The sequence below is a fragment of the Panthera pardus genome, unplaced genomic scaffold (assembly GCF_024362965.1).
Source record: "Panthera pardus isolate Hobbes unplaced genomic scaffold, ASM2436296v1 HiC_scaffold_12, whole genome shotgun sequence".
Taxonomy (NCBI): Eukaryota; Metazoa; Chordata; class Mammalia; order Carnivora; family Felidae; genus Panthera; species Panthera pardus.
In genome coordinates, this window is record NW_026526677.1 from 8,575,519 (window position 1) to 8,591,833 (window position 16,315).

The following is a 16,315-nucleotide window of genomic DNA, read 5'->3' on the forward strand; positions in this document are numbered from 1 at the left end:
GAGGGACAGAAAGAATCCCAAGTAGGCTTTGTGCTGACATGGGGCTTGATCTCATGAACCATGAGATCGTGACTTGAGCCGAAATCAAGAATCAGACATTTAACCAACTGAACCAGCCAGGTGCCCGAAAATGATTTTTATAAGATCCCCATATTTAAACCAAATGTAGACAACTCTCCTTTATTTCTGTTTTGATACTTCTTTATAGTTGGGGATCTTTCAAAAAACCTGTGGCCACAAACATAGGTTCTTTCAACATCCAGTTCAAGGTTTATGGACGTTAAAGGCTGGGCCGTGTGCAAAGAGTAGAGACACGCTGGGCATTCTCTTTGCTCCTACTTTTACCAATCACGGATGACCCTTGACACTGTGGATATTAGGGGCACTGATACCCCGTGCAGTCGAAAATCTGCATACAACCGCTGATCCCTCACCCCCAACTTTACTAACAGCCTACTGTTGGCCAGAAGCATTACTGAGAACACAGTCAATTAACACATATTTTGTATGCTGTATGTATTCTATACTGTATTCTTACGACAAGACTAAATGTTAGAAAATCCTAAGAGAAAATACATTTATAAATAATACTGCACTGCAAAAATTCTACGTATAAGTGTTATGATCCATGCAGTTCAAACCTGTGTTGTTCAAGGGCTAACTGTACTTCCAAGAGCATGGAGACATTTTCCTTGTCACCTTACCAAGAATCAGAAGGGTGATTCCATTGAAAACGGCACCAACATAGGTCATCAGCCACATGAAGACAGCCAGCTGGGAAAGCCAACATCAGAGGGTTAAGCAGGAATAATCATAATGTAAAATTTAGGTTAACTGATGCCATTCTTGTCTTGCCAATTGAGTCTGCATAAATTCAGTGATGTATACCATCAATCATTTCAAAATGAGGGTTACTTCATTTGCACCATACATTTGAAGGATGCAGCAGACAATTCTGTAGTTCTCTTAAGCTCAGACTGTAACTGTATTTCTGCCAATTACATTCTCCTTGTTCTGAAGTTCTTCAGGTGCAGGAGACCCTTCCTATTGACTCCTATCCCCATTTCACTTCTGTCCCAAATACAGGAGACAAGAAGCATACATTTATTTTTGTGTGTGAGGAAACCCTGTTTACTGTTTTTCTTCTGAATTATAATTTAGTCCCTGGTTCTCCTCAGTCTCACCACCAAAAGCTGTAGAAACAACTAACCTTCAAGGAGTCAACCAAATCTTCCACCAGAAAGAGACGAATAATGAGTTTCAGGGCCCTGTTGATGTGCACCATGGCAGCGTTCACGTAATTATGGAAAGCTTCTGAGGACAGGGTAATGTCTACATCCAGGTAGGCTCTTCCAGAAGAAGAAACAACAGTCATACATTTGACAAGAAAAAGAAGATCTCTTTCTGTTAGGAGAGCAGTTCTTTAGAGCGCGATACCCCCCCAAGGGCGCATTCTGGAAATCTGTAGGGGCATTTTTTGCTGTCACGGGGTGAGGAGAGGACACCTTTGTCCTTCAGTGGGCAGAGGCAGAGATGCCAGATGTCTACAAAGTGTGGGATGTTCTTACACAATAAAGAGTTGTCCTACATCCTGCATGACTTTCACTGCCTCACAGGATATTCATGAAGGCGTGAACCCATTTATAATTATCAAAAGCCCAGAGCATATAAAAACAAGGTATTTTCCCCATAGTTTTAACACATCCTGAATTTTTTAATACTGAATTTTGTTCATGCTAAACTTTACTGAGATGCTTTACTATTTTGAAAAATTACCTCTGTACTGGAGATTATACATCTAACTGCAAGTTCCTGATGTCTGTATTTATTTTGTGCGTGTAGTCATGTCCAAGCAGTTTAATATTGACTAGATACATATTATTTTATTATGAATAGCTTATCTTATTCCTTTATATTATAGTTATAGTCTATTTTTGAAATTTTGTTTGTAGATACCTATGAATCTCACTTGAAAATGATAAAGGAGGCATTGTAAAGTATTTGTTAACAAAAAGGAAGGTGCAGATACTGAGTTTACTAGGGTAAACGACTATAGAAAAAGGCAGAAAGACCTGGGTTTGTTTCCGTCTGTTTCCAGATGCACTACAGAACTGACACGTAACCATGTGCTCCTGACTTGTTCATTCACTCAGTACTTACTGAGTGCCTACTGAGTATCAGACCCTCTGCTATGTGCTGGGCACATCAGGAAGGAGAAGGCTGCTTTTGCCTTAAAGAGCCTACAGTCTTCGAAACATAGAAAAGGAACAGGCATGCTTACTTTTTGTATTCAGGAAAATATGTACAACCAAATACAAAAATAACAAAAACTGGATGTTGTAATTCATACGACTTAGCAATACACATTTAAAATCCACGACACTGTCATGCAAAAGAGGAAAACCCTGCTAAGACAGCTGAGCTTGTGGCAAAACAGTAAAATTTATTCCCTCACTGAACACCTACTGATTTATTAAAACTAACTTGCAATAACTTTTTTAATGCCACATACAGTTTAAATTATCTGTTCTATTTTCACTAAGAGAAAATAAAAGGACCAGAGCTGCAGCCAGACACCTATTCTGTCACAGTCCCGAGAGGTCACAGAAGAGTTTCTTTCCTTGTAAGAGAGGCGTTTTGAAAAAAACCGTTATTTGCTAATGTTAAAAATGTTTACAGACTAAGATTTTCAAAAGGAAAAGTGTGAGGAAAACATTTGTTAAAATCACAGCACAATGAGGAAAGCTAGCAAGCGGATTCTAAAAATGCATGACCTACTGATCTCATCAAGACCTGCTCCTGGTATTAAGAAAACTAAAGGAAAATTAAAAAGGAAATCAGTAACAAAACTAAGAGCAAACACATCAAATTCTGGTATCGCCTAGAGTGCAGGCTCAGTATCTAGACTTCAAAGGTGCTTTAAGATTTAGCTGCGTGGAAGCTTAAATATGTCCTTGGGACTCCATGTAACTGAGTGCTGTCCTGGAGGCCCTGCTCTCTCTACCCTGCTCAGGAATTTAGACTGTCTTCTTTGTCCTTAAAGTGTAAGTTTGTCAAAAAGTTCTTGGCCACTTTTTAAGTGACAGGTTTTTAGGTGATGGTTCATGCAAGTGATCAGCTGCTTTAGGCCCTATAATTCTTGACTCTGTCAGGTTTGAATTACAGACCTGACCGGCCTCAGCAAACCCCCTCCCTAAAGTTTACAGTGTTACTTGTGATACTTCAACTCACTTGAACGGATGGCCCTCTTCTGATTTCTGTACAGCTTGGATGACAGACTTGTAGACCCTGAAGCTGATGGTGACAGAGAGAAGAGCCAGGATGAGGTAAGAAACCACACTGATGACACTGAAAGCTGCCAGGGAGAGCAGCATGATCAGTGTGGTGCCAAAGACAAACCCAGTCTTCTTCACATCTCGCCAGAAAATCAGATCGTGCACTGCCGAGAGAAAAGGAAACACAGGTTAAATGCGGCCACGTGGCCAGCACCGCTCTTTGGCTGTGTCCTGCGTACCTGAGAAGCATCACACTAGCTTGCAATCGCGGGCACACCCCTCTCTAAGAGAACCTGATACATGAAAACCAAATTATATCAGAAGCGATGATTCACACTGCAAAAGGTTCCTGTGGTTTCTGGACAGGTTCATAAAAACTAGAAACTTATTTCTTTAGAGATGGCTACTGAAGTACAATGGGGTAAAGTGTCATTTTCTTTAAATGTTTCAGCAGAAAGGATGTACAGCAAGTGTGATAAAGTGTTGATAACTGTTGAATAAATTAAGCAAACCACACCAATAAATTATCGTTTGGTCACTGTAAAACCAAAGCTAATGTGTAAATTGGGCCGGGCCAGAGAGAGTGATGGATAAAAACAAACCAAACTATTAGCATTAGTTACAACGAATTATACCAGTCTCTCTGTTAATCTGAAGAGAACTCAGGAAGGATTATGGGCAGGGGACCGTATCATTATCTAAACCATAATAGTTCTGAGGGCGCCTGGGGGGCTCAGTCAGTTAAGTGTCCGACTTCTGCTTAGGTCATGATCTCATGGTTTGTGGGTTCGAGCCCAGAGCCTGGTGCCTGCTCTTGATTCTGTGTCTCCCTCTCTTTCTGCCCCTCCCCCAACTCAGGCTCTGTCTCTCTCTCAAAAATAAATAAACATTAAAAAAATTGGAAAAAAACCCCAATGCCTCTGCAAATGCATGGGGCCGCTATTAATAACTGTTATGAAATAGGTATAAACCAAGGCTGTCTTAGGCAAGTGGCTCTTATGGCAGGGGACATCCAAATTGGAAAAATCTAAGTTCTTCTATTTACAGACACCTCAAAATATGTGTGTAAAAGTTGCTAGCAATTATCTCCTATCTAGCAATGACACTACATTTGAATTTCAATCTGTGAAGGTTAATTTCAACACTAATGGCCCTACTGTAGGATTCTTCTGTTTATAAAAAAACCAGTAAGGGCTTCGGAATTGGAGACAGGAGTTTAGAGTCCTGGTAATTTTTAGTTGTATTGTCTTAACTGACCTTTCTAAACCTTTATTTTTCCTTTGGTAAAATAAAGAAAGTAGTATCTAGTTCTTAGAGTTGTTTTAAGGGCTATATAAGGCTAATGCAGTAGAATGCTTAGCACTGTAAATGACATACAATAAACACTCAAATTTTAACTACAATCAAAATACGGTAGGCCTGGAAGACTGTGATTGAGGGTAAAATGAACTTGAATCTGTTCAAGTGGGCCCCCTGGTACCTAGTTCTTCCCCATCTTCAAACACAATACTCTCCTCTGAAGCCTAACCTTGCCAGAGCCAAAGGAACCTAACTTGTAACGTTCACACTAAAGATATGCTGATTGTACAGAAGAAGTAATCACTGGTTCAGAGATGCCAGCCGAGGGATGTGACACCAGGAGAAATAAGAGGTATTGTGACTCCTGATGGGAAGCGGAGAGTCCCAGGTAATGACATTGCAAAGGAAGAGTTGGGAGGCAAGTCAGGCTCAGTTGACTGGACAGGAAAGCTGAACAGAGTGCTGCCTTCTTATGAGAGCAAATACTAAGCTGGATTCCTACAGTCAGCATCCAAGTACATACATGTCACAGTTCCTAAGACCACAAGTACAGTTTCAACATAGGATGCTTAGGAAGGGAACAAACAGGCCATGTGGCTCGTGGCGTAATGCACGGAGGACACAACATCACTTCTATGATACTCTTGCCAAAAACACAGAACCTCAATCTAGTAAGAAAACAGCAAACTAAGACTGAGAATTTTACAACAACATGGATGGATTGACAGGGTACACTAAGTGAAGTAAGTCAGACATAAAAGGGAAAATTCCATATGATTTCGCTCCTATGTGGAATTTAATACACAAAAGAAATGAACACAGAAAAAAGAGACAAACAAAAAGCAGACTCTTAAATACAGAAAACAAACTGGTGGTTGTCAGAGGGGGGGTGAGGCGGATGGGTGAAACAGGTGAAGGGGATTAAGAGTACACTTATTGTGATGAGTACTGAGTAATGTACAGAATTGCTGGATCATAGTGTACACCTGAAATTAACGTAACATTGTATGCTAATTGTACTTCAATAAAAAATAACAAAAATTAAAATAGAGTGAGGCGGTTTCAAAGCATAAATCCAAATGTGATCAAAGACTGAATGCTAGATAAAGGGGTGAAAACAGCTACAAAGGACACCTCTGGGACAACAGACAAAATTTGACTGCGGATTACGTAACTGATAAAAGTACAGAGGACCCTTGAACAACACATGTTTTAGCTGCATGGGTCACTTACATGTGGGTTTTTTTCCCAATACAGTATAGTACTTGTAAATGTATTTTTCTTCCTTTTGACTTTAATAACATTTTCTTTTCTCTGGCTCACTTTATTGTGAGAATACAATATATAATACACATAACATACAAAATATGTGTTAACTATTTATGTTATTGGTAAGGCTTCCAGTCAATAGTATGCTATTAGTAGTTAAGTTTTTGGAGAGTCAAAAGTTATATGTGAATTTTTAACTACATGGAGGTCAGAGCCCGTTAACTGTGAGGTTCAAGGGTTAACTGTATTGCATCAGTGTTAAATTTCCTAAATTTGGTAAGTGTACTGCAGCTATGTAAAACAAAATTCTTGCTCAAAAAAACAAAAATAAAAACAACCAAAACCCCCCCCCACACATTCCAAAGTCAGGGTGTAAAGGGGCAGGATGTTTGCAACCAGCTCTCCTATGGAGAGAGGGACGCAGGGATAAAGCAAAAGTAGGCAAATGTTAACAACTGGTAAACTAGAGCGCAGGTTATATGGGAGTTTTTTGTACTATACGTGCATTTCTTTAAGTTTCAAATGTTTGAGGGGTGCTTGGGTGGCTCAGACGGTTAAGGGTCCAACTTCGGCTCAGGTCATGATCTCGTGGTCCATGAGTTCGAGCCCCGCATCGGGCTCTGTGCTGACAGCTCAGAGCCTGGAGCCTGCTTCGGATTCTGTGTCTCCCTCTCTCTCTGACCCTCCCCTGTTCATGGTCTGTCTCTCTCTGTCTCAAAAATAAATAAACGTTAAAAAATATTTTTTTTTAAGTTTCAAATGTTTGAAAGAAAGAAAGAGAAAAGAGAAAGAAAAGCTTACAGGAGAAGACTGGAGTCCAGAGAGAAAAAGACCTGGATGCATCACAGAAGGAAAGAGGGGTAATGACACTAGCGTATATGCAAACCTAGATGAACAAAAGCCACCCTGTCCTCATGAACCTTACTGCCATCTGCTGGAAAACTGGCATAAGAAACATTCAAACCTGCAACAACACATGTGAGTGGTGCCCCCTAGAGGTGTGCAGTATATAATCTGCACAATAGTATAGAAGGCCCTGGGCTGGGCCTTATAATCAATGGTAGAATTACGGTCTGGTCTGGAAAAGGGACACACTGATTAATGGCAGGGGATAACAGAGGGGAAGTTAGCATAAGCTGGTTAATACCTCAAACCTGTCTGGGATGCTCTTCCTCCACAACTTCACGTGACTTGCTCCTTCCCTTTTGGGTCCTGGTTCATGGGCTACTTCCTCCAGAATGCACACCCTACCTAACCTCCCCTTCCTTTGATCACGCTCCATCTCCTTATTCTGCTTAATTTTTCTTCAGAGCACAGATCACTTTATTTACAGCAGCTCTTCAGATCTGTTATTGAATGCTTAAAACATGGGCTAAACTAATAACCAGTTTGCATTTGTGTCCTGATAATCTCTCTCAACCTATGAGAGGCCCAGTTCCTGCACCTAGATCCTATCAAGTACCGTGGACTTGGATTCTGAGGATACAATACTAACAAAAGGAACGTGGTACATCTGAAAATGCTGCCCTCTGATCCTCGAGGAAGAGTTAGGAGGATGAAACACATGAGGACAAAGGGAAGAAATGAGGCAGCTGCCAAAAGTTTAAAATGGTGAAGCCCTCATACTGGGTTTCAGTGTTTGCTGCGCAATCACGAAGGCACCAAGAAGCTGCAATGGTCTAGTTCCACAAAATGTTCTTTCTTCCTCCTACTTTCATGCATCTGCTCTTAATACTTCAGTATAGAACTTTTTCAAGCAGGAAATTCCTGGAGCGCCTGGGTGGCTCAGTTGGTTAAGCATCTGACTCTTGGTTTCGGCCCAGGTCATGATCTCATGGTTTCATGAGTTTGAGCCCCTCGTCAGGCTCTGTGCTGACAGAGCAGAGCCTGCTTGGGATTCCCTCTCTCTCTCTTGTTCTCTGCCCCTCCCCCACTTATGCTTTCTCAAATAAATAGACTTAAAAAAAGTAAAGCAGGGAATTCCTTATTTAAAAAAAATTTTTTTTAACATTTATTATTGAGAGACAGAGAGAGACAGACCGTGAGCGGGGGAGGGGCACAGAGAGAGGGAGACACAGAATCCGAAGCAGGCTCCAGGCTCTGAGCTGTCAGCACACAGCCCGACGTGGGGCTTGAACTCACGAACCATGAGATCATGACCTGAGCTGAAGTCGGACACTTAACTGACTGAGCCACCCAGGCGTCCTGGGAATTCTTTATTTTTAATGTGTTCTTTTCCTTCCTTTCCCATTCCTCTCTTCTTTCAGCAAGCTTTAATTGAGTGCCCACCATGTGCCAGGCAAGCACTGAGAACTGGGAATATAATGCAGCAGTGAACAAAGCAAACAAGAACCTTACTTAGTTTCCAGCGGGGGAAGAGAGGTATGAATAACAAACAAGGTAAGTGTCATTTGTACCAGAGACCCATAAGGATATGAATCCATCGTGCCATGATGAGAATAATGGTGTGCACGCAGGCATGACTGAAGCTACTGGTCAGGAGAAGCCTCTCTGAGGACTGCCATGAAAGGTGAGATATGAAAAATGAGAAGGAGCTGGCCATGCAAAAAGCCAGGGGAATGGTGTGACAAGGCTAGAGAGACTGGCAGGGGCTAGATCACGGAGTACTTTCACAGAGCAAGGTAAGCAGCATGGATTTTAACTTCAAGGGAAACGGGAGCCACTAAAGGTCAAGCAGGGGTATAACATGATATATTGTATTTTAAGAAGAGGAACGCTTTTACCATATAGAAAAAGGGTGGGGCAAAAGTGCAGGCAGAGAGACTCCCTAGAAGGTTAACATGGACGTTCAAATGCAAGATGGTTGTCATTTAGATTAGGATGGGGGCAGTCAGGATGGAGGAGTGGACAGACATGAGCTATAGTTTGGAGGTAGAACAGGGAAAACCTGGTGACAGACAGGATGTGGGAGACGACGCCGGGAAGAAATATGGGTGACACATAGGTTTGGGGTCTGAACAAATGGATGGCTACGGTGTTATTCACTGAGGTGAGGAAGAGCAGAGTACAGAGCATGTTAATTTGGGATCCATGTTTAGAGATACCATTATTAAAGAAAGCAGTCAGATCTACCAGTGTGCAACACACAGAGTAGGTCTGAGCTAGAGACACATTTGGAAGTCACTAGCACACAAATGAGATTTAAAAGTCATGAAAATGGATGAGGTTACCTCATATGGATAGGCAAGAAGGCCCAGGTCTGAATTCTATGGTACTCCAGTATTTCATAATTGATAAAACTAGAGGAGCTAGGGAATGGGAACAGAGGCAATACCCAGGGAGGTAGGGGAGGATTAGGAAGAGTATGGGATTACAGAAGTGGAGAGAGGAGTACTCTGAGGAGGAGGTGTGGAAACTGGCTAATTCTGCCAAGCTCGAATAAGGAGAAAAGTAACCCTGGATTTGGCAACACGGAGACAGCTGGTGATCTGACGAAAGCTGTGTAGCGGAGTGACGGGAAGGAGCAATTGGAGGGAAGAGCAGAGGAAGCAGTGGTGAGGCGTGGAGGCAGCGTGAGAGGAAGTGTCTGAGAAGTTTGGCTGCAAAGGGGAGTGGGGCATTTGGAACCAAGGGGCAGCTCTTTAAAGACGGGAAGCACTCAAGCATGTTTATACGCAGACACAAGCAGGAAGAGGTTGAAGATGGGGGGCAGAAGAAGCGAAGTTCAGAAGGGAGGGATAGCGATCCAGAGCCCAGGTGAAGGGACGGACCCTTGTCAGAACCACACAGTGAAGAAGATGAGGAGAGACACAGGCTCATCCATAGACATGAAGATCGCAAGAAGAGGGATTTCTTTCTGAATGCTTCCAGTTTCTCAACAAAAAAGGTGCTGAGGACTTCAGCTGAGGTGGGGACAAGAGAAAAAGATAAATGGTTGTTTTAGAAAAGTGAGAAACTTTCTTAAAACTCTTAGAAGAAAACAGGAGTTAAATAGGTGATGGAAATTAAGGAAGGAGTGCACCTGTGATGGGCACAGGGTGTTGTATAAACTGTTGAGTCACCGTATTGTACACCGGAAACTAATATAACACTGTTACGTTAATTAACTAGAATTAAGATAAAAGCTTATTTTTTTAATATTTATAGACTATTTACACCGACATTTATAGAATACTCCACACAGCAACAGCAGAATACACATTATTTTCAAGTACATGTGGAACATTCACCAAGATAAATCAAAAGATAAACAAAACAGGAGTAAATCTTTGTGATCTTGGGTTAGGCAATGATTTCCCAACCAAAAGCACAAGTGACAAAAGAAAAAAACAGATAAGCTGGGACTATATCAAAATTAAAAACCTTGTTCTATAAACAGTACCAAGAAAGTGGCAAGAGAACTCACAAAATGAAAGAATACATTTGCAAATTATGTACCTGATAAGGTATTTGTGTCCAGAATATGGTAGGAATAAAGAATTATAACTCAATAATTAAAAAATAGCCCAACCGAAAAATAAAGGATCTGAATAGACATTACTCCAAAGATATACAAATGGCCAATAATCACATAAAAAGATGGTACACACATCAGTAGTCATTAGGGAAATACAAACCAAAACCACAATGAACCCACTAGGACAGCTCTAATAAAGAATACAGTGACAAATACTGGCAAGGATGTGGAGAAATTGGAAGCCTCAAACATTCCTGGTGGGAAGGAAGAATGGCACAGCCACTATGGAAAACAGTTTGGCGGTTCCTCAAAAAGTTAAACATAGAGTTATTATATGACCCGACAATTCCGCTCAAGAGAAATAAAAACATATGACAACACAAAAATTTGAGTACACCAATATTTACAGAAGCATAATTCATAATAGCCAAACAGTGGAAACAATCCAAATGTCCATCAACTGATGAGCAGATGAATAAAATGCAGTGTATACCCACACAACGTAATTATTACTTGGCAATAAAAAGAAGTGAAGTTCTTAATGCTACCTGCTACGAACTGGCTCAAACTTGAAAACATTAGGCTAAGTGAAAGACGCCAATTACAAGAGAGCACATATTGCATGATTCCACTTATGTAACACATCCAGTATAAGCAAATCTAGAGAGACAGACAGTAGATTAGTTGTTTAGGGCTGTAGTGGTGGGAGATGGGAAACGAATGCTAATGAGTATGGGGTTTCTTTCTTGTAGCGGGGGGGGGGGGGGACTAAAATGTTCTAAAATTGGATAATGATAAACATATAGTCCACTTTTTAAAATTAAATTAAAAAAATTAATGTTTATTTATATTTGAGAGTGAGAGAGACTGTGTGCGAGTGGGGGAGTAGCAGAAAGAGACTAAGACAGGATGCGAAGCAGGCTCCAGGCTTGGAGCTGTTAACACAGAGCCTGATGCAGGGCTCGAACCTACGAACCGTGAGATCATGACCTGAGCTGAAGTCAGATGCTTAACCAACTGAACCAGCCAGGTGGCCCTAGTTATCCTCTTTAAATGGATGGATTGTATAGTATTGGAATTATACCTCATTAAGGGTGTTAAAAAAAAACAAAACACAAGACAAATCCACAATTACAGTTTAGGATTTCAACGCCCCTCTCTCAATAATTGGTAGAACAAGTAGACAGAAAATCAATAAAAACACAGAAGACTTAAACACTATTAACCAATTTGATCTTCTGGCCATTTATAGAACACTCCACACAACAGCAGAATATATATTCTTTTCAAGTACATGTGGAACATTCACCAAGATAAACCAAACCCTGGATCATGAAACAGTCCCAATACATTTCAAAGGGTTCAAGTCACTTTTATGTTTTCTGACTACAAGGTAATTATATTAGAAATGATAACAAAAGATATTGGTAAAGAAAGATATTGGAGGAATCTCCAATATTTGTAAACAACACACTTCTAAACAACCCATGAATCAAAGAAATCAACGGGGAAATTAGAAGTATTCTGAACTGAATGAAAATCAGAACTTGTGGGATCCAACTAAAGTAATACATAGTATAAAAGTGCCTATGTTAGAAAAGAAGAAAGATGACAAATCAGTGATCTCAGCTGCAGTCTCAAAAAACTAGAAAAAGGACAACCTGAACCAAGTAAACAGAAGAAAGGAAATAATAAAAACCAGAACAGACATCAATTAAACAGGTAACAGAAAAACAACAGAGAAAATTAATGAAAGCAAAGACTTTGAGACTATCAATAAAACAGATAAAACTTTATCTAGATTGATCAAGAAAAGGTGAAAGGGGGCGCCTGGGTGGCTCAGTCAGTTCAGTGTCTGATTCTTGATTTCGGGTCAAGTCATGATCTCAGGGTTCAAGGGATCAGGCCCTACACTGTCATGACAGCACAGAGCCTGCTGAGGATTTTTTCTGTCCCATGCATATGTTGTTTCTCTCAAAATAAATACACTTAAGGAAAGAAAAGGAACGGAACGGAACGGAAAGGAAAGGAAAGGAAAGGAATAGAAAAGGTAAAAATGTACAAAAAGTGCCAATACCAAGAATAAGAGGTGACATCATTACAGATTCTACAGACATTAAAAGGATAATAAAGGAATATTATGAACAGTATGCCAATAAATTAGATAACTTAAAGTGGACAAATTCTTCCACAGACACAAACTACCAAAGTTCACTCAGAAAATAAAATGACTAGTTCTATACCTATTAAAGAAATAAAACACAAATAAATAAAATGCTTCCCACACAGAAAATTCTAGGTCCAGATGCATCAGTAGGGAATTCTGCCAAACATTATCAAGAAATAATACCAATTCCACACAGAATTTTCCAGAGAAATGAGGAGAAGGTAATGTTTTCCAACACATTTTATAAGGCCAGCACTGCCTAGACTCCAAAACTATACAGAGACATTACAAGAAAACTACAGAGCAATAATATTGCTCATGAGCATAGATGCAAAAATTTCTTAACACAGTTTTAGCAAATCAAACCCAACAATATATAAAAAGAATACACTAAGACCAAGTGGGATTTATCAGGAACATGCAAGATTGGTTTAACATTCATAGTCATTCAATATAATTCACCATATTGATAAACTAAAACTAAGTAAGAATACCATATGACCATCTCAAAAGATACAGAAAAGGCAATTAAGGAAATCCAATATCCTCTCTGATAAAACCTTTCTACAAGGTTTCAACAACCTTTCAAGTAGCTGCAAACTACTGTCATAGAAGGGAATTTCCTCAACTTGATAAAGGGAATCTATAAGAAACCTAGAGCTAACATATTTCATAAAAAGAGGAAAGAATGTTCTTTCTCACTTCTTCTATGGAACACTGTATTAGAGGTTCTAGCCAGTATAGTAAGTCAAAAAAAAGAAGTAAAAGGCATTCAACTCAGAAAAGAATTAAAACTACCATTCACAGATGGCATATAGCCTATTTAGAAAATTTGATGCGATTTACAAAAAGCTGCTAGAATAAGTGAGTTTAGCAAATCTGCAAAATATAGAGTCAATATACAAAATCAACTATATTCCCATGTATATTTCCATGTAAATACATGTATTTCCATGTATTAACCAGAAATTGAGCTAAAAATTCTACTTTAAATAGCATGAAAACATAAAATACTTAAAAATATAAATCTGACAAAAGAGGTAGTCAAAATGCTCTACCACTGAGCTATATACCCCCTGACAAATCTGACAAAAGATGTATTAAGATCCATACACTGAAATATTTAACATTGTTGAGAGGAACTAATGAAGACCTAAATTAATGGAAAATGATCCTGTTTTCATGGGTTAAAAAACTCAAAATTGCTAAACTCTTCATTGTCCCCAAGTTTATCTATAACTCGACAGAATTGCAATCAAAATTCTAGAAGGTATTTTTGTAGATATGGACAAAGTGATACTAAAATTCCTATGGAAAGTCAAAGGACCTAGAAAGGCCAAACTGACTATGAAAAAGAACAAAGTTGGAAGATTAACACTATCTGATTTCAAGACTCTATAAAACTATCATTATCAAGATGGTGTAGCAATGACTTTGAGACAAGAGCAATGGAATGGTATACAAAGTCCAGAAATAGACCGAGGCGTATATGAACAAATTATTTTTTGACAAAGTTGCAAAATCAATCAGTGGAGAATTTTCAACAAATAGTGTTGCACATAGATGCCCATATGCAAAAAACTCCAAACTTTGATCAGTATCTCAAGATATGCAAAAATTAATAGAAAAAGATCAGACTTAAATGTAAAATCTAGTCCATATAACTACTAGAAGAAAACTTTGGTTTAGGAAAGACTTCTTATATATAACAATAAACATATGACATATAATAGAAAAAATGATAAATAGTACTTCACCAAAATTAAAAATTTCTGCTTTTTCTTTTAAAGTTTGAGAGCGAGCGAGCGAGCGAGCAAGCAAGCAGGGGAGGGCAGAAAGAAAGGGAAAGAGAATCTCAAGTAGGCTCCGTGCTGTTAGCACAAAGCCCAACGTGGGAAAATTTCACCAACTGGGAGATCATGACCTGAGACGAAATCAAGAGTTGGACACTTAACTGAGCCACCCAGGCACCCTTTTTTTAAAAGTTTATTCTGCTATTTTTGAAAGACGTTAAAAGAATAAAAGCCACACACTAGAAAGTATTTGCAAAGTATACATTTGACTTCTATCTAAACAACTTGCATCCAGAATATGTATATATAAATTTTCTCAAAAGCAAACAAAACAATATAAACTAGTCAAAAATGTGGGCAGATCTTTCATCAAAGAAGATACATGGATGGCAAGTAAACACATGAAACAATGCCCAACACCATTAGTCATTAGAGAAATGCAAATTAAAACTACAATGAGATCCCACTAAGCACCTAGTGGAATGTCTACCCAGGACAGAGATTGAGAAATAGGACTCACTCTTCCTTCTCCCTCATTCCCTACATCCAATGCCTGACAAGGTCTACCTTCTTGAATGTATCCACAGTGGAGTAAGATCTTAATTGAGAGCCAATGGACTAACAAAGTGCTACTTTAGTCCTCTATCTTACAGAGACAGAATGAAGCTCTGGCTGGCCTATTCCGAAAGTCCTAAAGAGTAGTGACCTAAGCCAGTTTAAGCCATTTTCCAGTACCTACTGGAAAAATGAAAGCCAAAAGTTCTCAAAAGTGCAAAGTCACTGTTTCCTTACTTTTCAGGTTACAACTTTAATATAACATTACCTAACATTTATTTTCATTTGAAAAATTCTTAATTTTTTTCTAGTTGTCTGTACTTGAAAGTCTTGTGCTGTATGAATTATCCTTTTTATTTCAATACATAATATTTCAATACAGAATACAACCTCTTTAAAAATTTCTATTTTTGATCTAAAGGTTTTTTATTTTTAACGTTTATTCATTTTTGAGAGACAGAGAGAGACAGGACATGAGCGGGGAAGGGGCAGAGAGAGGGAGACACAGAATGTGAAACAGGCTCCAGGCTCTGAGCTGTCAGCACAGAGCCCGACGCGGGGCTCGAACTCACGAACTGCGAGATCCTGACCTGAGCTGAAGTCAAACACTCAACTGACTGAGCCACCCAGGCACCCCTGATCTAAAGTTTTTTAAAAGTAATTTATTCTTCTCTATGAGAGTGTGCATGCATGCACACACATGAACAGGGCAGGGGCAGAGAGAAAGAGAACCCCAAGTAGGCTCACACTGTCAACACAGAACCCGACACAGGGCTCGAACTCACGAACCGTGAGATCATGACCTGAGCCAAAATCAAGAGTCAGACACTTAACCAACTGAGACACACAGGTGCCTCAATACAACCTCTTTTTATACCTGTAAATATATTAACTTCACTGCTCAGTTATCTTAATTATTTTACTAACGGCAGTTGAAGCATTTGACAAAGAATGCGTGAATTCATCAAGGATGTTTATATTTGGGTAGAATTATGAGTGAATCCTTCCTTTAACTTTCCAAATATTCTGTAATGTGACCATATTATTTTACTTTAAAAACCTAAAAGAATGGGGGCTCCTGGGTGACTCAATTAGTTGAGCGTCCAAATCGGTTCAGGTCACGATCTCACAGTTCATGAGTCAGGCCCTGCATCGGGCTCTGTGCTGAGAACTCAGCCTGGAGCTTGCTCTGGATTCTGTGTCTCCCTCTCTCTCTTCCCCCTCCCGCTTGTGCTCTCTCTCAAAAATAAATTTAAAAATTTTTTGAAAAATTAAAAAAAATAAAACACAAAAGGATGTCTATTGCTCGCACATATTATTTAAGGATGCCAGCTGCAGTACCCTCCTTACACCAAAAGAGGGCACTAACACACCCAACGGTTAGCTCAAGGCTAAGGAAAAAGAAACCCGTACCTGTCCATCCAAGTGAGAACAGCAAACCTTGTTGAGTCCCTACCTATTGATTTTTATTACTCAATTTGGGAAAAGCTCTTGGTTTGATTAACTTCAGCCATTCCCAAAGGTCAACTGACTTCAATCT

At 39.5% G+C, this 16,315-nt stretch overlaps 1 protein-coding gene across 3 annotated transcripts in view; it reads right to left on the reverse strand.

The window, feature by feature from the left end:
- RTN3 (reticulon 3) overlaps positions 1–16,315 on the reverse strand; it is a 59,050-nt gene that overhangs the window by 3,930 nt on the left and 38,805 nt on the right. For all 3 annotated transcript variants that reach the window (XM_053899577.1, XM_053899578.1, XM_053899579.1), the window contains 3 exons: positions 3,232–3,439; positions 1,211–1,349; positions 705–774 (listed from right to left, as the gene is read on the reverse strand). In XM_053899577.1, coding sequence (XP_053755552.1) covers positions 705–774; positions 1,211–1,349; positions 3,232–3,439 — 417 coding nt within the window. The remainder of the gene's footprint in view (positions 1–704; positions 775–1,210; positions 1,350–3,231; positions 3,440–16,315) is intronic.